The sequence below is a fragment of the Rhinolophus ferrumequinum genome, chromosome 22, assembly GCF_004115265.2.
Source record: "Rhinolophus ferrumequinum isolate MPI-CBG mRhiFer1 chromosome 22, mRhiFer1_v1.p, whole genome shotgun sequence".
Taxonomy (NCBI): Eukaryota; Metazoa; Chordata; class Mammalia; order Chiroptera; family Rhinolophidae; genus Rhinolophus; species Rhinolophus ferrumequinum.
The window spans coordinates 51309312-51333718 of record NC_046305.1 but is presented as its reverse complement, the minus strand read 5'-3'; the positions used below and the strand labels follow the sequence as shown (position 1 = coordinate 51333718).

At 56.2% G+C, this 24407-nt stretch overlaps 1 protein-coding gene across 5 annotated transcripts; it reads left to right on the top strand.

Annotated features, from left to right (window-relative positions):
* The first annotated feature begins 446 nt into the window (after nt 1-446).
* PI4KB (phosphatidylinositol 4-kinase beta) lies at nt 447-24374 on the top strand. 5 transcript variants are annotated; one of them, XM_033092035.1, is made up of 13 exons: nt 447-886; nt 7506-8442; nt 12645-12689; nt 15061-15288; nt 16093-16320; nt 17745-17854; nt 18405-18509; nt 18706-18829; nt 19554-19819; nt 22070-22202; nt 22371-22491; nt 23154-23225; nt 23560-24374. In XM_033092035.1, the coding sequence occupies exons 2-13, from the start codon at nt 7534-7536 to the stop codon at nt 23739-23741; spliced, it is 2523 nt and encodes an 840-aa protein (XP_032947926.1). In that variant the 5' UTR covers nt 447-886; nt 7506-7533; the 3' UTR covers nt 23742-24374. The 5 variants fall into 5 exon arrangements, with proteins under 5 accessions (XP_032947926.1, XP_032947929.1, XP_032947930.1 ...); XM_033092036.1 differs by having other exon boundaries at nt 647-886; nt 19569-19819; XM_033092038.1 differs by lacking the exon at nt 23154-23225.
* The last annotated feature ends 33 nt before the right edge of the window (nt 24375-24407 follow it).

Genomic DNA, 24407 nt, shown 5'->3' with positions numbered 1-24407 from the left:
TTAAGTGAATAGGAAAAGGGTAGTGAGGGTGACTATCTTCCCCGCCCACCCTCTCTCTTCCTCCTCTCCCCGCTGGGCCCCCAACGTCCATTCTACGGCCTGATAAATTACTAAGGGAGTCGTGTGGAATAGGGGTGCGGGGGAAAGCCACTGACTGCAATTGCGGTAACTCTGTAGGTAACTCAAACGGACTTATTTACATATAATTTGCATGTACTTATAGAAGTACCCTATATATCCGTACTTCTAACAGGGCACCCACGCCCACCTACCGCACTCTGTTCGAGGACGGGAGCCCTAGCCCCTTATCCAGCAAATTTCACTTCCCTTTCGGCTTCCTTAGCCTCGCAAACTCTCTTAGGCCCGCCTCCCAAACATTGGCCCCGCCTCTCACACGTAGGATCCTCCCCTCGTACGCCACTCCCTCCCCAGTTTCCAACCATCTTCCCCGCCCCCTTTTCTATTTCTGAACAGGCATGTTCCGGGCAGCTCACCCGCCTCCTTAGATTACTATGGGCTCGGCAGGGTCCTGAGCGTCGGAGGAGCACGAAAGCATATCCCAAGAAGAAGGGCTTGGACTCAGAAGAATCGAGCCCTGCTGGGGATTTATATTTTTCTTTCTTTCTTTTTTTTTTTTTTTTGGTCGTGGTTGTGCGGAGAGAGGAAGAGAAGGCTGTGCGGCCCGGTCGAACTTGAGACAGCGCGAAGGCCCCTTCAGGCGCTGCCGAGGGCAGCCCCGCAGCCGGGGCCTGGTGCAGCCGCCGCGGCCGCTGTCAGGGAAGCGCAGGCGGCCAATGGAACCCGGGAGCGGCCGCTGCTGCTGAGGCGGCGGTGTCGGCAGCCCGACCCCGACCGCCCGCACCCCCTCCGCGGAGGTCCCCCGGAGGTAAGCGACTCCTACCCCGGGAGTCCCCCTCGTGTGGGTCCCTCTCCCACCGTGTCCCGCACGGCTCCCCCCCGCCCCCACACCTGGATTCGACTACAAAACTGCCCTCCCGGTGGCAGCTGCACCCCGGGTCCTTCTCCACCGTGTCCATTCAAGCCTGGGGTCCTCCTGTGCCTTTTGGCTTCCTCTTCTGTTTAGCTCCTCCCTCTGCCCCGGGGATTCCCCCCTCCCTCACTCTTATCCCTGCTGCCTCCGTCCCGAATTATTTTTCCTTAAGTCACGAACTCTTTGCACATCAGGACACCTCTTAGAATGTCCATTCTTGGTTGTCCTTCCTCGTCGTCGGTGCTCCTGCCCCAAACCTTTCCCATGACCTCCGCCTTTACCCCTTTTCCTATTTTGCCCCTTTCTTCCAGTGTCTCTGCAGCCTCCGCGCAGAGTTCCCATTTCCCTGAGCTAAAGACTGGGGCCCTCTCTTCCTCTGCTGCTTCGGATTCCATGACCTCACCGCCCCCCACCAAGCTCCTCACTTCCAAGAATTGCCTATTCCCCTCTCCTTAAAGGATCTCAGCGTCATTCCCAACGTATCCTTCGCATTCTACTTTGACTTTCATCCTTGCTCCTCTTCTCTGGAGTTCTTTATGACCCCTGGAACTTGCTTTGGCTTCCCTTTATCCCTCCCTAATCCCCCGACCTCTGGAGGTTTGTCCCTATAGAAGTGAGAAGATACAACAGCACCCCTTCCCGTTCAGCACTTCCAACTTTGACACTTTCTCCGTCGAGTTTCGAGAACTTTGCTGATCCATGGGACACTGGGTTCTGTTTTCCCCGTGGTCTGTCTGTATTCTTTCTGTCACACTCTTTTATCTCCATGTACAACTCATTTCAGGATCAGCTAAACCTTGAACTAAGAAGAAAATGTGTTGGGAGGACGGGGAGCCTAGCTGTGTCATTCAGGCTTTCCTGGACAGAAGAGTGTTTCTGAAGGATGGAGCAGGTTTTGAAGAAGTCCCCGATCAGATTACACTTTGTTGTCTACTCAGAATCAGTCACTAGTGGAGGGGAAATGTCCTGCATGGAAACTAAGTGAGGTTGTGAGAAATTTCCTTTTGGATTATGTAATGTTAGGCTTGTCTTAAAGGGGTCACAGAATAGAGGGTCCTCCCACCTCTGGCCAGATGCAAGAGGAATCAGCTTACTAGAATGGTTTTGGTTGATTCCCTGAGAGCTTAGGGCTGGGGTGGGGTTGGGGGGTGGGTCACTGGAAAAAGGATCAGGAAACAAGGGAAAGAGCTTGTACATTCAGAATCAGGACTCCTGGGTCCAACGTGTGACTTGCACGCTTGACCTCTACAGTGACCTTTTTGGGAAAATGGTCCACTCTCTAGGCATCAGTGCAATAATTGGCTAATAGCAGGGTGTGGGGTGGGGGTAAAATTAGACTGTTTGTTTGTTTACAACACACTCTGGGTTTCTCAGACGAAAAGTATTTATTAGTGGTGGTTTAGTTATCCTGAGAATTCTCCTTCGTTCTGGTCCCTCTGTTGGGTCATTCTAGTCTATAGCCATGGGCGTAAGTCAGTTTGAAAGACAAGCTCCAGGCCTGCTTCTTTCTTCCCACTGCCTTAAGGTGCTGTTCCGTTCCTCTTGCACTTGACCCATAACTCCAGATTCCATAGGTGGAAGTATGTTTGTGGGCAAGCCCTTTGAGGAAGCTGGCTGGAAAAGAGAACTCTGGAGTGAGATGGGACTTAGGAAACCAGTTGCTCCCTCGTACGCCGTGTCTGTCTCTCGGCCTGCGCTGGCGAAGAGGGCGTGTGAAGTTCCATTCATCATCTGACTCGGGGCCTGTTTGAAAGTAATCCCACTGCCTCATCTCACTTGCCCTTCCTAGTTGGCCAGAGCGTAGTCTACTCAGAACCCCCCTTTTTAGGAGCAGCTTCGCTCCTTGGAAGCACCCCCAAAGAGAAATCATATTTCCCTAGTTCCCCCGCTGCCTTCTCAGAGCTGGGTCCACACCACAGGAGAACATGTTTGCTGGACACTATCCAAAGCAGCGAATTGAGATTCTTTGATTTGGGGAGGAAGTCTGGAAGAAATCTTTCCGTACCTGGCAGGGGACAAGAGAGGGCCTAGTCCAAGTGCATTTGGGGCTTGCAGTAGGGAGGAACAGTTCAGACAGAGGTGAGCCGACAGGTTGCTTTGTCATCTGTCTGTTTCAGCAGAGGCTCCCAGAGCTGGCTTGGGCTGTCTGGCTGGAATCTGCTTATACCAGCTCGATGGCCTTGCACAGAGAATTCTCAGCCTAATTCAATATTGACTTAACTATCCTGAGACCACTGCCCTCCCTACCCTCCTGCTGGTAGTTGAGAATGCCCTCTCTCCTGGTGTCAACCCCCCTTGGTGCTTTGGGTACAATTACCTGGTTCCCGGCAGGGCCTGAGCCTGCTTGACTGCTTGGCCCTGTGTTTCTCCAAGAAAAAAGTGGTACTCAATCTCCATCGTCACCACTGAGGTCGAGGGGGAAAGATGAGCGAGGTTGGAGATAGACTTTGGGACTTGAGGAGGGACCTGCTCAACAACTGAACAGGCAGCCTCGGGTGACGGGGGGAGTCTCTTCTGAAGAGCACCTTCTTTTTAAAAACCATTATTAAAGGTATCTGCGTTCTTGGTAACAAATCCAATGGTACGTCAGTTTATGATGAAAATCAACTGTCCCTTTCCATGCATCCCTCCTCCTACTCTTTTAGAGTTAACCTCTTACTTAGCTCAGTGTTTACTTCTGAAGATTATCCCCATAAAACGCTTGGGCCTCTATTTCTTGATTTATTAATTTTACAAAAGAGGATTTAGCTTGAGGGGATTTATACCACTTATTTATATGATTACGTCATTTTTATTTCTGTTGCAAGTCTTAAATAACATTTGAACCCCCTTTCTTTTCCATTAACTTTTAATAGTCTCTCTTAAGTTCCCACCTTGAAGGATAAAGATACTGGCTCCATTACCCTTTTTCCAACTCATATGCTCCATCTCAAAGGGATCTTTTCAGAGGAGGAAAATTGAGCTCGCCTGTCTGCTTGGAGGCGGAGCACTAAATCAAATGATCTCTTAAAGGCAATTCTGTGAAAATACAGGAACATATTAAAAACATGAGGATTGCTCTGACCCAGTCCACATTTATCTAGTCCATGGGAAAAGATTCAAAGAAGGAAATGGTAATGAACCGGGTGAGGGGATTGATTCCGGCTCTTTACCATTCTGTCCTAGAAGAGACCAACCGGTCCATAAGGAGGCCAGTGGGGGTTGTTTGCCTAGAATCTTCGAGGTGACGAGAAGCTGGAAGCCAGGTTAAATGACAGCATCCCCTTCCCGCAGAGGCCTCTGCAGACGTTGGCGTAAATGCTGTCACACAGAACACGTGCCTAGGAACCCTCTCTGCCCTCCACAGCGGCCACTCTGCTCTGCACAAGCCCCTGACGCTCAGATGTGGACGCCCTACGTGGCCCACACATAGCGGTGGAGCCCCGTCCGTTGTCAGCACTCCCAACCCGTTCCTACAAGCCAGCTGCTAGGCTGGCAGGGAATGCCTCCTGGGGTCCCTTCCAGTCTCCCTGGAAGGGCACATGAGCTCCTCCTGTGAAAGGCGGGGCCTCCGTTGTCTGAATGTCGTTGAGAGCCATTTGATAGCAAAGGTTTGGGTTTTCTTCTTTCACTTTTTCTCTTATGCTCCGACTTACAAGGGAAAGGGTGGTGAATACAGAATCTGATCTTTCTTTTTTCCTTTCACTTTCTAGGCCTTTCACTTTCTTTGGAATGGTTACTTACCAAAGCTGTATGTTCTTTGCGTTTGAAAGTGAATGGATTGATCTTGGATTTAGGTTTTAGGGAATCCCTTTTTTATGTTTTATTGTCTAAATTGCCAGAACAACCTAAATTCCCTTCCGTATGTCCCCCTGGCGCCATGTCTTGCTTCATATGCAGGCCGGCCCTGAGGCTCAGAGGCCCAGAGGGATGCCCAGCTCCAGTGGGGCAGTTTCTTGTGGCACAGCTGCCCCTGTAGGAGAGGAGTCTGGTTCCTGCACCTCTTGACATCATCTGGTTCCCTGAGGAGTAAAGACTGCCAAACAGGGGTTCTGTTCAGCGGGGAAGTCCCCTGAGTACTGTGACGTGGGATTCCTAAGTGAGCTCTGAGATGAGAGAAACAGTGGTACCTTTACCTCCCTTCCTCACGAGGACATGCAGCAGCTGTCTGCCACCAATGCTGTGTGTGGGAGAATGCTTGAATTCCATTTCCCTTGGAAGTTTTGAAAAGTGGAGTTTTAGGAGCTTTGGGTGACTTGGAAGTCTCTGGAGTAGAGAAAAAGGGAAAGACGCCGAGCATAGAGAGATGGAGGGGGAAAATGTTGTTCGCATAAAATGATTGAGGCTATTGTGTGAGTTTCTAGGTAGCCCTAAGAAGTAGGGGTCGCAGTTGGACTGGAATGGCCGTCCGATGCAGAGTACCCTGCAGAGGTGTGGCAGGGATGAGTAAACTTCCTCCTCATTCCGGTGCAGCCCATAGCTGCGAGCAGGAGCGGATCCACGCAGGCAGCCGTGCTGGTTCTGCCGCTCAGAGGGCACTGAGTAATTTGGGGGAGAGAGCACAGAGAAAGGGTTGCCACCTTTTTTACCAACGCCAAGCTCCAACTGCGTCAGGGAAATTCAATTTGTGGATGAACTTCTTGCTTGACAGCGTTGGGAGAGAGATCGACTGGAGTAGCCTTTTTTGGTGATCTCAGAGCACGGAAGAGTTCCCCATCTGTCTTCCCGCAAGACTTTAATGCAGACCGCTGGGAGGCAGGCAGCTACACTACGTAATAATTGGGGGGATGACTCTCAACATTTCAGAGGTGCAAGAGGCCCTGGAAGGGTGGCAGTGGAAACCAGGGCTTTCCAGAGTGACTGGAGAACCTGGGTCTGGACCTCCTTCCACCTGCCCAAAGTATATGCACCCAGGGTCACCAGCGTCAAAGGTGACGTCACCAGTACTTGGGGAGTACACGCATGCCCGCTCTGCAGTAGCCCCTGCCCCCCTCTTGTCCACAGCTGAGTGTGTCTTAGACTCGCTCCGTTTGTGTTTTTGTGAAGAGGCCTCTGAGCCCATTGCTGACTCCAGCCAGACTCTGGAGCTGGGGTGATCTGACAGGAACAGCGTGCCTCTCCCAGCCTGTACCTTGACATTTCCTCCTGTTCTGCTCTGATTCTCCCAATCTGGGTTTGGTGAGGCCACAAAGAACTGTTCTAGGAGGGCAGTGGCTTTGGTTAGCAGTGTGCTCACGGAATTTCCTTCTGCGGGTCCGTCTGAGTTATGTGATTTGCTTCCCCCGCCTGCCCCCCCCCCCCCCCCCCCCCCGTTCTTTGGGACGTTCCAGACCCGTGAGTTCCAGCCTGATTTCTTTCTGCCTTCTCACAGCCCCTGCCGTTCTTGGAGTGTGTATGATAATGGGGAAAGTAGTGTTGGGATAGCCAAGGGCTGTCATAAATGTTTTGGAAGATTTTCAAACAACGAGGTAACTGTACTTCACTTCCCGTACGTGTGCACGCAGCACACTGGTCACTCACCTTTTAGGTAACTAGCATTCAGCCAGCATTTACTGAGTACTACTGTGTGCCAGGGACTGCTGTGTGCTAGACCTTTTTACACACATGAAGTTGTTGATTCCATATGGCAACAGTGAGAAGTAGGTATGTTTTTCCCATTTTGCAGTTGATAGATGGCTTGCATACATTTGCACCTGTCATGATGGCAGAGCCAGGATTTTGAATACCAGCCTATCTGACTCCAAGTCCAGTAGTCTTCCCACTAGACTGTAGCTGCCTCAGCAGGCCGGATGATGGCTGTTTCAGAGCTGTTTATTTCTAAGGGAAGCCCGGCCTCGTGTTTGCTGGCCCTTGTTCTTTGGGAGTTTTGCATCTGAAAGGGAAGGTAAGAAAGTACCTGTAACTAGAAGAATACAGCACAACTTTAATACCAAGTAAAGGTGACGTGCTCAGCACCTGGGTGTGGAGTGTTATATGAGTAAGGAAATGCAGTTTGAAGAGGAAAGAAAGGGGTGGCCGTTGAGCTCAGTGGGGTAGAGCGTGGGGCTGGTAGCACCAAGGTTGCCGGTTCGATCCCTGCAGGGGCCACCGAGAGCTGCGCCATCCTTGAAAAAAATAAATAAATAAAGAGGAAAAGAAAAAGATTATCGGCAAGTGTTTAAAGGGAGACCTGGGGAGAGCACAAAGACAGAAAAGCATCTGAAGTGGTAGGGACAAGGGAATAAGACCAGAATTTGTAAAGCGTGTAAACATAATGCTCGTAAAGCAACATTTTGCAGATCCAAGTTTGGAACAGAGGCTAAGCTGAGTAAGTGCTGAAGGGATGAAGAGGAATTGTGATCAGAAGCAGAGGGAGTTGGGGAAAGCTTCCTGGCGGGAAGTGACTTTTCTTCTGTTTTTGAAGGAGTCCAGGAAGACAGAAAGAAAGGAGGTCCTGGGCAGGTTTCATGGCGAAGGGCAGACCTGAGGACGGTGCCACTAACCCGTGTGTGTCTGTGTCTCCCTCCTGTTCCCCTCTCCCTCCTTCCTCCTGTAGCTTGGAAGCTCGAAGTCTGGCTGTGGCCATGGGAGACACGGTAGTGGCGCCTGCCCCCCTGAAGCCAGCTTCTGAGTCCACCCCTGGCCCACCAGGGAATAATGGGGGCTCCTTGCTGAGCGTCATCACGGAGGGGGTCGGGGAACTGTCAGTGATTGACCCCGAGGTGGCCCAGAAGGCCTGCCAGGAGGTGCTGCAGAAGGTGAAGCTTTCTCATGGAGGCGTCGCCAGCTCTGACAGGGGCACCCCCCTGGAGCTGGTCAACGGGGATGGCGTGGACGGTGAGATCCGCTGCCTGGACGATCCACCCACTGGGATAAGGGAGGAGGACGATGAGACAGAGGCCACGGTGGCCTCGGGCACCGCCAAGGGAGCCAGGCGGCGGCGGCAGAACAACTCGGCCAAGCAGTCGTGGCTGCTGCGGCTGTTTGAGTCCAAGCTCTTTGACATTTCCATGGCCATCTCATACCTGTACAACTCCAAGGAGCCCGGCGTGCAAGCCTACATCGGCAACCGGCTCTTCTGCTTCCGCAATGAGGACGTGGACTTCTATCTGCCGCAGCTGCTCAACATGTACGTGCACATGGACGAGGACGTGGGCGACGCCATCAAGCCCTACATCGTGCACCGCTGCCGCCAGAGTGTCGACTTCTCCCTGCAGTGCGCCCTGCTGCTCGGGGCCTACTCGTCAGACATGCACATTTCCACTCAGCGGCACTCCCGCGGGACCAAGCTGCGGAGGCTCATCCTCTCCGACGAGCTGAAGCCCGCGCACCGCAAGAGGGAGCTGCCCTCCCTGAGCCCGGCCCCCGACACGGGGCTGTCCCCCTCTAAAAGGACTCACCAGCGCTCTAAGTCCGACGCCACCGCCAGCATAAGTCTCAGCAGCAGCCTGAAACGGACAGCCAGCAACCCCAAAGTGGAGAGTGAGGACGAGGTAACATTCCTGGGGGGGGGCCAGAGGGGCGAGGTGGCATGCAGACGGGATGTCTGAGAAAGGGCCCCGCTGTCCTTTCCTCTCCTTCCTTCTGTGTCCTTTCACTGATCAAAGCGTGGAATGTTAGAATGGAAACAGGCCTTAGAATTCATGTATTCCAACTGCCTCGTTTTACAGAGGAACAGCTCGGAGACCCAGGCAGGTAACGTGACTCGTCTCAGGTCATATAGCAGAAGCGGGGCTGGTACTAACTGCCCCATGCTGCTTCTCCTAACCTGCACTGCCAGTCCAGTAAGTCCCCGCTTACTGAGAACAGGCCGAGGCCCCCCCACCCTGACTTGAGACCTGGGGTGTCCACTAGCAGCCACGGGCAGGCCCGGCCAGGAGAAGGGCCCGTGTGTGTGAATTCTGTGGGTGCAGCTTCCTCCTCCTGACGCCGCCTCCCGCGGTCCCTCCCCCACACCCCTCCCTGAAGCTCCTGCTTTTTGTTTTCATCAGGGTAAGGTTCGTTCCCTATCACCCAGGCAGCTGCCGAATCTTGCCTGCCGGCCTTTTCCTGGGGGGCAGGGATATCGGTCTTTCTCACATCATTTGGGAGAAGCACAAAGGGAAGAGGGAAGCAACCTTGGAGTGTAGAGTAAATCGCGGGCATTTACTCTGTAGTATCTGGAAAGGAGAGAGCTGCAGCAGCAGCAGTGGGGGTCTCCACTTCGTGTACAGAGCAGGGAGGAGAGCAGCACCTCAGTAGGTCATACCCACATGGGGACAGACAGCAGGGAAGTGTCGGTGGCCTGGTGTCCCAGCCAGACAGCGGTGCCCCAGTCTCCCCCGCCCCGACTCACCACCAGCCCAGCTCCCATCCTGGCTGCCAGCCCAGCCCAGGAAAGGAGGAGAACAGCAGGAGGAATTTGCGTTGCTTGGAAAATGCATACTGGCCTCTGCCTCTGTGGGGCACATAACCCACCCACGTTTTTGATACAGTGGGACTTCTTTCAACTAGAGGGAGGTCCGAGTGACTAGGAGGGAGGGAGACTCCAGAGCCTGCTTGCTCTGGAAATTCAGTCTTTAATCAGCGAAGCTAAAAGAGCCAACGTTTATTGAGCAAGTATTACATGTGTGTATCATGTCCAGTACTTTACATTGAATCCTCACAACACTCCTAAGAGACGGCTGGTATTTACCGTTGAGCCAACAGGTTAGATGTTTGCCTGCGGTCTCGCCTAGTGAACGTTGGACCAGGGCTCACGGCACAGCCGGTGCTCCTAACCGTGCAGCTGACCTGTGTCGGGCATTTCTCAGCAGCTGCTTTCCCAGGGTCTCAGCTGGCCGCCCATTGCGGAAGAACAACGTGGCCTTGACCTAGGTTTCCACATCCCGAACAGGCAGAGCCCAGCTGTTGTCAGAACCAGAAAGGCCCGTTTCCATTTCTGGTTGCCCTTGGCAGGGAAGCCCAGGGTCATGAAGGGAGGTTGTTGGCGAGCAGGAAGCATCATCCAGATGTGGGACTCCAGTCAGGAAGAGCGCCTCTCCTCTCGTCAGGCTGGGCTTCTCTCCGTGTGTATTCTGTCGTCCTCATCATAGGACCAGAAAGACTGAGGCCCGGGGCATGTCTCACTCTGTGCTGTTTCTTGGTCACTGTTCCTTGCACCTGACTCTTGCCCCAGTGGGATGATGGGTGACACACTGAGATGCAGGCATTCTGTGGGTGCCCCAGTCCCCTAGGGTGGCTTCTCCAGCTGCCATTCTTCCCAACCTGGTTCCTTAATCGTGGGACACTGGATCCAGGAGAAGAAGGCGACACTGCATCCCCGGCCAATCCTGGGTTATCTGATGCTGGCAGAACGAGACACCTGAACCCACTGTGGCTCCTCGGGAAACGTGAGAGCGAGAGTGAGAGAGAACGAACACAGGTGCCCCCAGGAGCGCAAGCGCTGGAGTCTTCGCATAGAGGCGTCTCCAAACCCCTTGGGCATTTTGAGGGTCCATCTGTCAAGGCCATTGTTCCCCCAAACCCAAAGGGAGTTGGTTTTCCTTCCTCCTCTCGTCATGCAGCATTCATTCACTCAACAAGTAGTTGCTGAGCTTGCACGGTGCAAAGCCTGTGCTCGAGGCCCTGGGGGACGGGACGTAACTGCTCTCCATCCCTGCAGGAACCTAGAAGGCAGGATGGAGGCCCCGTGAGCAGGGAACTGTGTACTTCGTGACTCTTGATTCTGTATTCTGAAACTTCACTGAATTTATCAGTTCCAACAGTTTGTTGGTGGACTTGTTGGCTCTCTTGGAAAGTTGTTTCCTGCATAGAAGGAGGACATGTACAGCTTACTAAAACCAAGGACACCGTTAGGACTGAGCAGAGTCCCCACAGGAGGCTGTGGCTGGGCCCTGACGCTTCTCCCCGTCTCTCTCCCCTGTGGGTTCTGAGCGTAATCCTCCACTCCTGCCACCAGTGGAGGCGCGGGGGGCCGAGGCCTGGACAAGAGGCCCAGCTGCGTGTGAGGCTGCGGTCTCCCCCAGGCTTCTCCACCCAGATCTCACCGAGGCCCCTGTTGTCTTTCAAGGACGAATCCTTTGCACCCTCCCTGCAGTCGGAGGGCTCTAGCACTGCTTTCTCCCGTCCCCACCATTTCCCTCCTTTCAAGCGGTTTTTTATCAGCCTAGTGGAGAGCTCTGCTCAGGCAGCTTCCCCTCCCATTTGTAAGCAAATGGTAAGTCGTTTGGCATGGCTGGGGGTGCAGAGAGCAGACAGCGATCCCGGCACCACCCCACAGCCTGCTGCACAAAATGCACTCGTGCGGATCAGCTGTCCTCTCAGGGCTGTAGCCTTGGTGCAGAGAAATCTGCGAGTTGCCCTGGAGCCCGCTGCGGTGTGATTGCAGCTTCTTGTTCTCCGCCGTTCTCCTTGGAGCGGACTCTAGCCGTGAGTCCAGCCTACGGAGGAGACTAGCACATGGTGCTATACCTCCCCTCCCCCATGGCTGTTACTGAGCCAGACAGGACCTGTCTGGGGGAGAATCAGTTGGCGTGTTGCCTGCTGTTCCCCCCACCCCCCACCAGCTCATGGTAGAAATTGAGCGTCTAAGTCACACTAGACTCTGGCACCCTCACTGCCTCAGTTCTCCCTCCCACCGCCTCCCAATGCGCAAGAGTCTCCCCCAAAGCGCCTCTCTCCCCAGGTTCTGTGATGAAGGCCTGACTATAGGACCTTCCACCAGAACAGGACGTAAGCCGTGGAGCGGAATTAATTGCACAGTAGCAGCTCAGTGACCACTGCCCTCCTGCCCTGGGACTTTGTCTCTTAGGTCCAGGCCCCTCCCCTCCAGCAGGCTGGTGCACAGATACCACGCCCACCCCCCTACCCCCCCCCACACACACACAGCTGTGGCCCAGAACCCGGGCAGGGCCGGTGCGCAAGCTGCCACACAGCCGCTCAGTGAGTCTGACCAGTGGCCCTGCCCGTTTGGCTCTCGGATCCCAGAAAGACACAGGACTGGGGGAGGTTCAGATACACCCCTGGGCTGGGGAGAGGACAGCTGCTGCTTGGGCACCCCATTTCTCATGGGTCAGCCAGGACCTAGCTCCCAACTGCATTGAAAAACCGTGCAATAGCCCGGTAGGAAAGCTGCAGGGGGTGCGGAGGGGTGTTCACCCTTCACTCCCAGCCCCACCTGGCCCAGGGGTTTCCCACTCAGGAGTCTGCGGTGCCCTGGTCACGATTCTAGGTTGGGAGACAGGCCTGGCATTGAACGTTCCGCTCTTCTGCTTCCTCCCTGGCGTTTCCAAGGAGCTGGGAGAGCACGGGCTCCCGTATGGGAGCCGTGCACCTGGTTCAGTCCAGTCCTGTGAGGTCTCCGCGGAGAAGGGTTTGGTGGAGAGGACGTGAGTGGGCAGAGAGCAGGCAGCGAGGCTTGGCAGTGCGGTGACCGCCCTGGTGACCCAGCTTGAGGGTTTGGTCCTAGAAGGAAGGCTCGGGCAGGCAGAGGCCCTTCTGAGCGCGTCTGCGCTCACCCTCCAGCGTCCCCCTCGGTGTCAAGGCAGGCGAGGGGCTTGTCTGGGTTGACTGTATTTCGCTAAAGCTCGGAGGGGAAAGCAGCGCTGCAGCAGAGAAGCTCGCGGTCCAAGTTGGAGCTAAATTCTTTGCCTTTGTCTCTCTCCCCTCCCTCCCTGCCCCCTCCTCCTCCCCTTGCCCTCCGGCCCTTTCCCAGGAGCTCTCATCCAGCACCGAGAGTATTGATAACTCATTCAGTTCCGTAAGTGGGGCCAGGCTGGGACTGGGTGGCAGGCTCCCCCCATGGCCGCATTTCCTCTCCGTCCCCAGATCTCCTGAGTCCCTAGGCCCAGGCTGGAGTTCAAAGGTGCCATTTCTTCCTGGGAGATCAGCACCTCTCTCCCAGGCCTCCCAGACCTGGAGGAGTCCCCTGCCCTGTTGCCAAAGCCCTGAGCCCAGGCTCAGGGGGCTCAGTTGATCCTTTTCCCAGAGACAGCTGGGCTGCAGCTCCCGGCTCCTAGGTCTCTAGAACAAACAGCTGGGAGAGAGGTAGAATTTACCCCTGGATTAGAGCCAAGCACCACCTGGCAGAAACCCCCAGGGTCTGTTTCTCCCGTGCAGAACCCTTTCCCCGTGGCTTCTGCCATCAGACCATCAAATATTTATTCAGTATCTTCTAATGCCGGGTCCTGAGCTGGGTGAGCTGATTCCAAAAGCAAGCAGGATTGGGCCTGCAGGACCCATGTGCCTCCCCACAGCCGGTTTTCTTTTTCACTTCAACCACATTTCTTCCAGGTCTGAGTTCTCCCCTTTCCCAGCTCCCTGCCCAAGATGTTCCCTAATCATCATTCTCCTTCTTGTTCCCTCTGGACTAACCCCGACCTTCTGGTCCCACAGAGTCTTGGACCTTGTTGCTGGGTAGAGACGTGAGAGGAAATGCTGGACCCTCTGGGAGTTTGGATGACTTTCTTTTACATTTTATTTTTGATTTGTCTGCCCAATCTGTTTTCTCCGTTCTCTGCTGATTCCCTTTCAATCATGATTCCTATCTCCTCCCATGTGGCAGAACCTGTCTCGGAGCCTGGGGTCACATTTCCAATATGCTCACGTAATTAGGGGCCCCCGACGCCTACGCTGATTTGAGGATGGGAAGGAATGCTGCCTTTTCTAATCTGAGATGACTATGAATTGGTCGGGGTGAGGGTCCTCGGGACAGTGACCAGTTGCCACCTGAGTGGATGGATTAGGGGATCAGGATGAATGAAGGAGTGAGTCCTTCCTGTCTTTCTCTTTCTCCGTTAGGCCCCTGGGATATTTGCAGGGACCACAGAAGCCTAGTTCTATTGTCTTCCTGTATCTCTCTTCAGCCCTGCCTCCCAAAGTAGGGTGACTGACCCAGACACGCTGCTGTTATTGTGGGGTGGGCAGCCCCTGTGGGGCCAGGCCGACAGGTGAGCCCGTCCCTGCGCATGTGCAGAGGTGGGCCTGGTACTGCCCAGCTTTCAAAAGAAGCTCCTTTTTGCAGTTTGAGGGAGTGAGGTAGAAATTCTTAATCAGGAAACTAAGCAAGACACTGAGAGGGAGAGAAAAACCTGGTGAGTGAAACACGGTTTCTATGAGAAGAGGAGATGGTGTCCTTATCTAGCTGATGGGAGGCGGACGGGGAGCTGGTGGCCATCGTGATAAAACACCCCTTCTGGTAGAAGGTCTTCGACTGGGGAAAGAACCTCTCTTCGTGTCCAGCTGCGGCCATCTTTTCCCCACCCCCACCCCACCCCCAGACTGACTACCCTTTCTGGGAATGACTGAAGCGCAAGCTCACAACAGGGAGCAAATGTGGGGGGACCCTAGCCCTGAGAGGTGGGGCATGAGGACCCAGGAAGGAGTCACAGAAAGACAGGCCTCAGGGTCATCCGTCCAGGGCTGAGAGGAGCTGGCCTCCCCCACCCAGGGCCCACCCCGACCTGCCTGCATCTGCCTTTTCCTTCCCTGTTGATTATTCCTCATCGATGCCACGTCTGCGCGTCCTCTTCTTGTCCCCCTCTGGTCCGCTGCATGCACGCTGACCCCTTCTAAGAGATCACGGGAGGCGGGGGTGGGGGGGTGCCACAGAATCACCACAAGTCATTGCAATGGAGTGAGTCCTCTGGAAAGGGAAACACTCAGAGCGCCCCTGCCTCACCTGGGGGCCCTGGCTGTGCCCCAGCCCAGCGATCGGGTCGGGAGAGGGGGGCCCGTCCCTGAGCTGGATGAAGCACTTCAGGTGTGAGCAGCTCTCCTCTCTGGGGGCCCTGGGTCACCTCTCTGGGTGTTGTCCCCCTGCCCATCTTGAAGCCTTGGGATGGTTCCCGAGGAGCTCAAGACCAAGAGAAGAGGGGTGCAACCCAGTGACCTGGAGTCACACCCCCCCTTACCCTTAAGAAACAGCACATGGAGAAGGAACGTGCTGGCTCTCACCTCTTCCCCATTCAGGTTGACAGGCGGGGTGGGGTCTCCTGCTAGACCTGACACAGCCCTTCCGTGGGTCTGCAAACCCCGGGGCTCCCTGGCCTGCGTGGCCGGGGGTGACTGAGTGGCAGGCCACTTTTTCTGTGGTTTCTTCACCGTCGTCTGCTTCGCCCACCCCCCTGCAGCCTGTCAGACTGGCTCCTGAGCGAGAATTCATCAAGTCCCTGATGGCGATCGGCAAGCGGCTGGCCACGCTCCCCACCAAGGAGCAGAAGACACAGCGGCTCATCTCAGAGCTCTCCCTGCTCAACCATAAGCTCCCCGCCCGCGTCTGGCTGCCCACTGCCGGCTTCGACCACCACGTGGTCCGCGTGCCCCACACCCAGGCTGTCGTCCTCAACTCCAAGGACAAGGTAGGCGGGGCTGCTCCACGCCCGTCAGGGCTCTGCTGGGCCCGAGATGCCACCAGCATCACGGCCGCATCCGCCTGGGCTCTGCCTCGGTGCTGTGCTGATTCGGAGACCCTCCCACGCCCCGTCTTGGGCTTTGCTCTCCTGGACCAGAGAGTCCTGGTGTTTCCAGCGCACCTCTTGCCATGTCTCAGGAGGGAGCCTGTCCAGCCCTCCTTACAGGCCTGCTGGTGGCCCTTCTACAGCTCGTGGGCTTGGCCAGGGACAGCACCAAGAGCGCAGAGACACATTTTGTTTCCAAGGCCTTTCCAAGCAGGCTGAGCAGGGAGAAGGAGAAAAGGATGCCCCCCATTCACACTGGAGCAAACTAGTGAAATTTGCTGGTTGGAATGAGTACTAATGGTTCAGATTTTACTTTCAGAAATACTGAAGATGAGAGCCCTCCCTGCTGGGCAACAGTGCCCCCCTTTTCCCTGGTGTTTTTGTGTGTTGGTAGGACAAGCCCCCGTGGGCTTCCAGGTCTCTCTGCTAGGCCTGATAGTTTGCAGTGGTTTTGCCCAAAGTGTATCATCTGTACATTTGGAAGCTCAGCTGAAACATTTTGAAGACTTGTGCACACTCTCGCCCAAATTCTTTATATAGGTGTTGAGAGGACAGGTTCCTGCCCTAACTAGGGCGCTCTCAGTGTCCGGCCTGAGGGTTGAGGATTGGAGCTGGGAGGGAGCAGCAGGGGGCGCTGTGCTAACAGGTGCGATTTAGGGACCCGGTGGCAGTGAGTGGCAGATGTGCTTCTCGCTGTCCCCCCAGGCTCCCTACCTGATCTACGTGGAAGTCCTTGAATGTGAAAACTTCGACACCACCAGTGTCCCTGCCCGGATCCCCGAGAACCGGATCCGGAGCACACGGTCCGTGGAGAACCTGCCCGAGTGTGGCATCAGCCATGAGCAGCGCGCAGGCAGCTTCAGCACCGTGCCCAACTACGACAATGACGACGAGGCCTGGTCAGTAGATGACATCGGCGAGCTGCAGGTGGAGGTGAGGGAGCGCCGAGGACGTCCCACGGGCACGACACCTCTTCTCCAGGAGGAGGGGGGAGGCTCCGGCAGCTCCCGTGGGAGCAGCGTCAGGAGGAGCCTGCTTTCCTGCAGGAGGAATTTAGGTTAAATGTCAGGAGGAACTTCTACAGGGAGCGAGAGAAATTGAATCAGAATGTTGCTTGGGCACCTGCTGTCTCAGGTGGTCCCAGGAAAGCAGAGGATGAAAGTCATACGTTCATTCATCCAGGAGGTGTTTGTGGAGGGTCTTCTCTGTGCTGCGTGAGTGAGCAGACCTGGCCCTGCCGCGCGGAGTGTATGGCCTCACTGGAGAGAACGAGACAGGCAGCGTGTGGTGGGAATGGGCTGCGAAGGAGCGCGTGCTGGCGAGGGTGCGGCCTGCTGGGAGCACCTGCTGCTGGGGAGCACGTGCTCCACACCGGGCTTAGACGCTCCAAAAGACTGCCTGGAGCAAGTGATCCCTCAGCGGAGGCCTGAAGATGGGTAGGAATTAGCTGGACAGCGCATTCCAGGCAGAGGCCGTGGCATGTGCCGAGACTGGACGACGAGAGAGAGTTTGGCTCGTTTTAGGAACTGAGAGAAGCTTTGTATGGCTGTGATGTGTGGGTGCGAGGGGAGAAGTCAGGGTGAGCTGGAGAGGCCAGCGTGGCCCAGTTGCAGGCAGCACCCCATAAGCTGCGGGAAGAAGCTGGGGCGTCGTTCTGGGGTTGGAGGGAGCCTTTATGTGGGGCTGATACCACCAGACCTCACTTTATGAAAAGACAGACTCTGCCCTTGAGTTTACAGTCCAGTTGGGGGGATTGGACACAGACATGGAAGAAACATGTAACGAAGCGACACGTGAGGGAAGGAGAAAGCAGGACTTGCTACGGCCCTTGGGTCTGGTAGAATATTTCATAGTGCGAGAGGGACGGGGAGGTAAGACTGAATGGCTTGGACTGAAGAAGCGGTCGTGGAACCCGGTCTGGAGGGGGTCTGCTCTGGACCCTAAGGGAGAATGCATCCCCCGTGGGGAGCTGAGTGGAAGGCGGAAGTTCCTCTTCCTGAGGTGCTCACGGCAGTGCTTTGCAGACTTCAGTGCACTAGGAGTCTTCTAGAGAACCTGGTGAAAAGGCAGACTTCCAGATCCGTGCCCAGTAATTCCACTGCAGACCGACAGCGCGTACGGGAATCTGCGTCTTAGCGCCATTCCAGGTGTTTCTGCGGCAGGTGTTCACTCTTACAGAAACACCACCCTGGGGCTGGGGCAGGCCGGGTTCCGAGTGGTCAGGATGGAGGGTAACCAGGGCAGACCTTTGGAGCCGTTAGGAAGGGAGGGCCGATCTGGACGTGGAGACGGCACCCACGCAGGGGTCTGAGGAGCGAGCCACGCCTCCACTCTGACCTGCCGTCCCTGCTCCCCAGCTCCCGGAAATGCACACCAACAGCTGCGACAACATCTCGCAGTTTTCCGTGGACAGCATCACCAGTCAGGAGAGCAAGGAGCCCGTGTTCATTGCCGCCGGGGACATCCGGTATGGCCGCACGTTGCCCTCAGTTTTCAGCCCTGCTTCAGGCACTGCCTGTCTTTAGCCCCTTCCCCTCCATCAGCCTGTGTCTTTCCCTTTTCCCTCTCCTTACCCTGTTCTTGTCCTGAGGCCACCAAACTTGAGGCAGTGACGGTGCAGGTGGAGAAATTACTGGGCTGCTACAGAAGGAAATTAAATGTTAAAAGGGCTCCAGAGGAGGGGAGCACCAGAGGGAGGAGTTAGAGCAGCGTTGCACAGAGAGGGTCTGAGGACGAGGCGTGGCAGAACCAGGGCAGTGGGAGGAGAGCTTGTTGAAGACGCAGGCGCTGGAGTTCTGACTGGGGGGGCCTGGTGATACGCATTTTAACACGGTTCCAAACCATCAGTTTAGCAGCAAGGTGTCCGTGGTGTGTTTTCTTCCATGAGTCTCTCAGCCCAGGTTTCTATCCGTGTGCGCCCAGAACCAAGGAAACAGTGCAGGGAATGCCGCCATAGACAGGGACGTGAGGCGCTGGGGTAACTCCTCCAAGCAAATGATACAGTTTCTTCCTGCTAGACGGCGCCTTTCGGAGCAGCTGGCTCACACCCCCACAGCCTTCAAACGAGACCCGGAAGATCCTTCTGCAGTTGCTCTCAAAGAGCCCTGGCAGGAGAAAGTGCGGTGAGTGGTCTCTGTGCCCCTCTCAAAGCTTGGAGGCACCATCCGCACTGTCCGTCAGGCCCCCCCACGTCCAGCAGGCTCCCAGGCGGTCCAGTCCCTGCCCTGCGGGGAGTTTGATTGGGATTTTCAGTGGAAGCTGTGTCTCTGTCCTCACCCTGGCACCACCCTGGGACACCTTTTGCTTCTCTCTTCACAGGCGGATCAGAGAGGGCTCCCCCTATGGCCATCTCCCCAATTGGCGGCTCCTGTCAGTCATTGTCAAGTGTGGGGATGATCTTCGGCAGGAGCTGCTGGCCTTCCAGGTGTTGAAGCAACTGCAGGTAAGAGAGGGGGAGGAGAAAGAGGGGAACGTAGCCCGAGGGCCGCGCACCTGAGGCGGCCGCACAGGTCGCTCTGCAGGAGCTCCGCTGACCGCTGGCTTCCGGCCAGGTCTAAACTGGGTGCCCAGTACACTAAAGCTGGCTCCTCCCCGGGTACTTATCCAGGAAGTACAGCCGCAGGAACGGCTCCACAGCGACCTCTTGTGGCCCTTTTGTGACTTGCACCTGTTCTGGTCCCCGAAGGAACTTAGGGCTGTTAGCTCTGTCCTTGAGTCAAAACTGGCAGCTGCAGTGTGCTGCAATGTCGGTTCCCTGGGTCGGTCACCTGTCAGCAGCTTCACCTGTCTGATCCAGCTCCTTATATAAATGTTTGCATGTTCTAGAGAAGCTTCCTCTGGACCTAAATCCGTTTCCCTCTTTTTCCTTATTCTTTGAAATTGGGTTAATAGCTCCATTCTTGCTGCTTGTGAGGTGACAGTGTGGTTTCCTGTTCTCCATGACTTTTGGGGGCTTTCTGCCTATAAGATGCCTTTTCCCACGTACCTCCTTGTGTCTTGTCAGGCCCTGGACTTCCTTTCCAAACTCCCAGGTCCTCAGTGGGTTTTACTCACTTGATGGCCTAGAATCCAAGGCCACCGAGGCTGGGAATGGCCGAGGTTGGGGCCTCTGGCGCCCCCTGTCTGGAGGCAGGCGACAGCCCCAGTGCTTCTGTGTCTCCTCACAGTCCATTTGGGAACAGGAGCGAGTGCCCCTGTGGATCAAGCCATACAAGATTCTCGTGATTTCCGCCGACAGCGGCATGATTGAGCCAGTGGTCAACGCCGTGTCCATCCACCAGGTGAAGAAACAGTCGCAGCTCTCCTTGCTCGATTACTTCCTGCAGGAGCACGGCAGCTACACCACTGAGGCCTTCCTCAGTGCCCAGCGCAATTTCGTGCAGAGTTGCGCTGGCTACTGCTTGGTCTGCTACCTGCTGCAAGTCAAGGACAGGTAGGTGGCTTCACGCCCCTCGTCGAAACCTTCCCTCCAGGGCTCCCTCTGTCCCTCCATGTGTCATTCTCATTTACTCCTCCCCGCCTTCCATGGCCCAGACGGAAAAGAGGAACAGGCAACACGTTCGCAGCAGAGACAGTCTGAGCCAAGGGGACAGACTGACAAGCACTGGGGGGAAGGGGCAGAGACAGGAAGGCTGTGTGGGCAGCGCAGGGTCGTGAAGGCCAAAGGAGAATGAGGACGGAGCGAGCCGTGGGGGAGCGTGCTCTGGGCAGAGGGGCAGCTCAGTGTGATGGCAGCTTGGGCTCTGCTGCCGCCTGGCGGGAGGACCATGGGCAGTGACGTCAGAAGGGCCTTCCCGGTGAGGCTGTAGGTGGAGCCATGACATGGCCCCGTCTGTTCACTGAGCGCCCCCTGTGGCACTGCGGGTGACGTGGGGTAGCTGGCCTGGCCTGAGTGACAGAGCAGAAAGGAGAAGGCGGGTGTGAGGGACAGGTGCGCATAAAGTAGGAACTCCCAGCCCTGAAATGGGCGTTTATTCCAACATACGATTTGCAGAACTTGTAAGTATCTGTTGCTTTGCCCAGAGCTGTCATTTTCAAAATCACGTGACCTTGGAGGCCCAGCTTCGCATACAGGTGAACGGTATATGATACAAATATAATTACACCCAGACAGCCACTCAGGCTCGCTATCCCCGACGTGCCTCTGGGCTGCGACTCTGCCCTGGGAAAGCAGAACTGCGGTGGCCAGGGCTCCCGGTGACGTGGTGGCACTGTGAGAGCTGGCTACCAGCAGCTTGTCAGGAATCTAGCATCTGTTAGGTGCGTGCCATGGCCTGGCATTCTTACCCTGAAACCAGCTGAAAACCCTGTCAGGCAGGTGTGTCCTCATAATGCACCCGAGGGTCAGGGAGCTTTGAGAACCTGCCCTCATCCCACCTGGTCAGTCCCACAGGTGAAGCCACTGGAGGCTCTGCATTTGTGGGCTGAAGGGAAAGGTCGTTATTTATGAGGAATTTGCTTGTGCGCTTTGACTGTCCCTGGAGAGTCAGGGTTTTGAATCCAGGGCCTAAAGAGCCTGGACATGAGCCCCAGGACTGAGTAAACGGGGCAAGGAGGCAGGTGCCTTTAGGAAGTGAAGATGTTTGGAAGCTCAGGGTCCATCCTCTAAAGGGAGCCGGGAGAGGGTTGACAGGCAGTGGGTAACTTTCTTAATAACTCAAAAGACAATAGGTGTAGTCAAGTCATGAATGGAATCAGCCAGTGGAAGGAGTCCCAAACCTTCTCCAGCAGTTAAGAAAAAAGACATACTGCCCTCACTGGCCTTGGGACTTTGAACAAGCAAGTTCTTCTCTCAGGGCCTGTCCCCTCACCTGTACAAGGAGAATTCAGGCTGGGACATCCAGAACCTTCCTGACTCTCAGGATTGCGCCTTTGGGGCTAAATTCATAATGCTTTCCCAGAAGTGGAAGGACTTGGTGGCACTGCTTCTCCTTCTGTCCCCCTTCTCTGGCCAGTCAGACCAACCCCAGAGAAGGTGGCCTGCAGACCGTGAGCGCTGAGCCTAACAAAGCCACCATTGAGGCTGAGGACGCGGTTGTGCTGAATGGGCCAGGCTCACTGCTTAGCATGTTATTGTTCTCCGCCCACTGGCCATTCACGCGGGCCTCACAAAGACCTGGCTCCCTTCCTTCTCCCTGCAGCTGGCCCGTGGTAACTGGTAACTGCGTCTGACATTTGTTGACTGACGTGACTTTACCAAATAGTTAAAACTTAAACCTGGAAGCCCCCACACTATTTTACATTTAAACGTCTCCCAGCCTGCCGCTCTGGTCCCGGGGGCCTGATCTGCACGGGCTGACAGAAGCCGCAGATCAAACCCGGTAAGGAGGTGCTGAGCCAGGTGCTCGGCCTGTGATCTGAGGCCTTCTTCCCTGGCTACCGGGTTTTCTACTAGATTGGGACCGGTCTGGGTGCCAGAAGGACAATTTTGGGGAAATTGAGATAATCTTCAACTATTTTATTGTTAATAATAGGGATTTCAGACCCCACGGCCTGTGTTAGCATTGACTTTGATTCCTCTTTCTGCTGCGAGCGTTAGGCCCTCAGTGGTTGGACCCAGAGTTGTAGGCAGCAGGAAACATGGCGACCCCTGCCTGGTGTCGTGGGGCCGGTGTGTGGCGCCCAGGCCGCCGCCTCGGTCAGACTCACTAGGGCCTCTTTCTGTCCTCTGCTGCCTCCTCAGGCACAACGGGAATATCCTTCTGGACGCAGAAGGCCACATCATCCACATCGACTTCGGCTTCATCCTGTCCAGCTCCCCCCGGAACCTGGGCTTTGAGACGTCCGCCTTCAAGCTGACCACAGAGTTTGTGGACGTGAGTCCGGCAGGAGCTGCCTCCTGTGTTCCTTGTGTTGTGGGAGGGGGGCGGCAGTGAGTCAGGGTGAGGCTGGCTGTCCTGGGGAAGTGCCGGGCTTGGCGCGCTTGCCCATGGAGGAGGGAGTTCTGGCCCCCTCACACCCACCACTCTCTCCTCCCCTCCCAGGTCATGGGTGGCCTCGATGGCGACATGTTCAACTACTACAAGATGCTGATGCTGCAGGGGCTGATCGCGGCGCGGAAACACATGGACAAGGTGGTGCAGATCGTGGAGATCATGCAGCAAGGTGGGGCTGGGCGTGGCCAGGGGCTGGGCGTGGCCGGGGCGGGGCGGGGCCGAGTGCCTCAGGATTCCCAGTTAGGATCGGCCCTGGGGCATGGAACTTCCAAGAAGCTCCTTCCACCTCAAGACTTGGGGGTGGGGGTTCCCAGGGGTTCCCAGACGGTTTTCAGCTCTGATCCAGGGACATTCCTCCGAACTGAGCTAGGTCCTGGGCCCCGGGGGCAGAGGCCCCACAAACGACTTCCTAGGCACACTCGGGAGAGAACAGCCCCATCTCCAGCCACCTGGTCCCTTCCCCTCCCCCACCCATTGTCCAACTCTGAGTTGCTGTCTTCTCCTCCCATTGCTCAGCTCTTTACCAACTCAGGTGTGTTGTCACCACATTCGCCCCTGTGGGCTTTGCACTTCGATGGCCCTGTCCTTAGGCCCCGTGCCTGTCCCATACCCGCCCCTCCTGCTCTGAGCTGAGCAGCATCCCGTGTCTCTCCCGAGGCTACGCACTGCGGTTTCCTCACTGCGGTTTCCTCACTGCCTTGCCCCCGCCGCCTGTCCAGGCCCCTCCTCTCCCGCCCTCTGGGCCCAAGTCCCTACTCCTCTCCTAAGGTCTTGCACACCCATCGGAGCTGCCAGTCTCCTCCTCCCCCCATGCTCGCCCCCACCCCACAGGTTGTCGCCGTTGCTCAGGAGCCTCCCCAGCAACCGCGTCTGGCCCCGTGATGACGGTGGCCCAGGTCATCTGTGAGTGTCAGACGTAGCATAGGCAGAGCCTGCAGCCAGATAAGTGCCAGCTCAGGGCCCATTCCCTCGCCCTCCTCCGGGCCTTCCCCGCCGGGCCCTCAGCCCTTCCCCAGGGGAGTGGTGTTGGCCCTGCCCGCTCCCCTCGTGCCCTCACCTAGAGGGGCTCAAGCCAGGGCGTCCCGCCAGCTCTCCCTCCTCTGCCGGCAGAACAAACGGCCTGGGTCTCGGGTGGGCGGGCCCGGCTCTGTGGACCCCTTGGCTCTGTATTTGCAGTGGCTGGCCCACTGCCCTCCTCCTTTCCCCCATGACCCTGTGCCCTCACTGCCGCCCCCAGGTTCTCAGCTTCCTTGCTTCCACGGCTCTAGCACCATCCGCAACCTCAAAGAGAGGTTCCACATGAGCATGACTGAGGAGCAGCTGCAGCTGCTGGTGGAGCAGATGGTGGACGGCAGCATGCGCTCCATCACCACCAAACTCTACGATGGCTTCCAGTACCTCACCAACGGCATCATGTGACTCTCCTCGGCCCCAGAGCCGTGGGCATTTGGGGACCCTCCCTGGGAAGGCCCAAACCAGGAAACCCCCACCCACCCACCCACCCATGGGAAATGGAAGGCAAGAAGGACAGAGGATCATGTGGTAACTGTCGAGCTTGCCAGGGTTTGGGGGAGCCAGCCGTGGGGTTCAGGGGGCCTCCCTGTCCCCCATGTCAGTCTTACCACCCGACAGACTCCAGGCTCACCGCCCTCCAGAGAACACGGGATACACGTGAGGACACGGGGCCTTTCTCCTCGCCAGGGTCCCAGAGGTTCTCTCCACGGGCCGTCCTCTTACTAATCCGTCTGGGTCCCAGGAAGAGGGTTGTGGTTCTTGGTACTTAGGACTCGATCCTGTGGTTCACCTTTGGCCATGCTGCTGCCCGACTGTCCCCTCCCAGGGACTGACCCCTAGTCTGAGCTCCCCTTGGTGGTGGGCTCTGGCCTAGGGTCCCCACCACGGGCCAGGAAGGGAGCTGGCACCGCCCCTGCAGTACGCGAGGGTACTGGCCTAGCCACGGGGAGTTCCTCGCCCTGATCCCTTCCCCACACCCAGGGAAATAGCTCTCAATTTTTTAATTTTTGTTTGAAATAAAGTCCTTAGTTAGCCATCTGTGTTATTTCTGAGTTGTATTTGGGGGTGGGG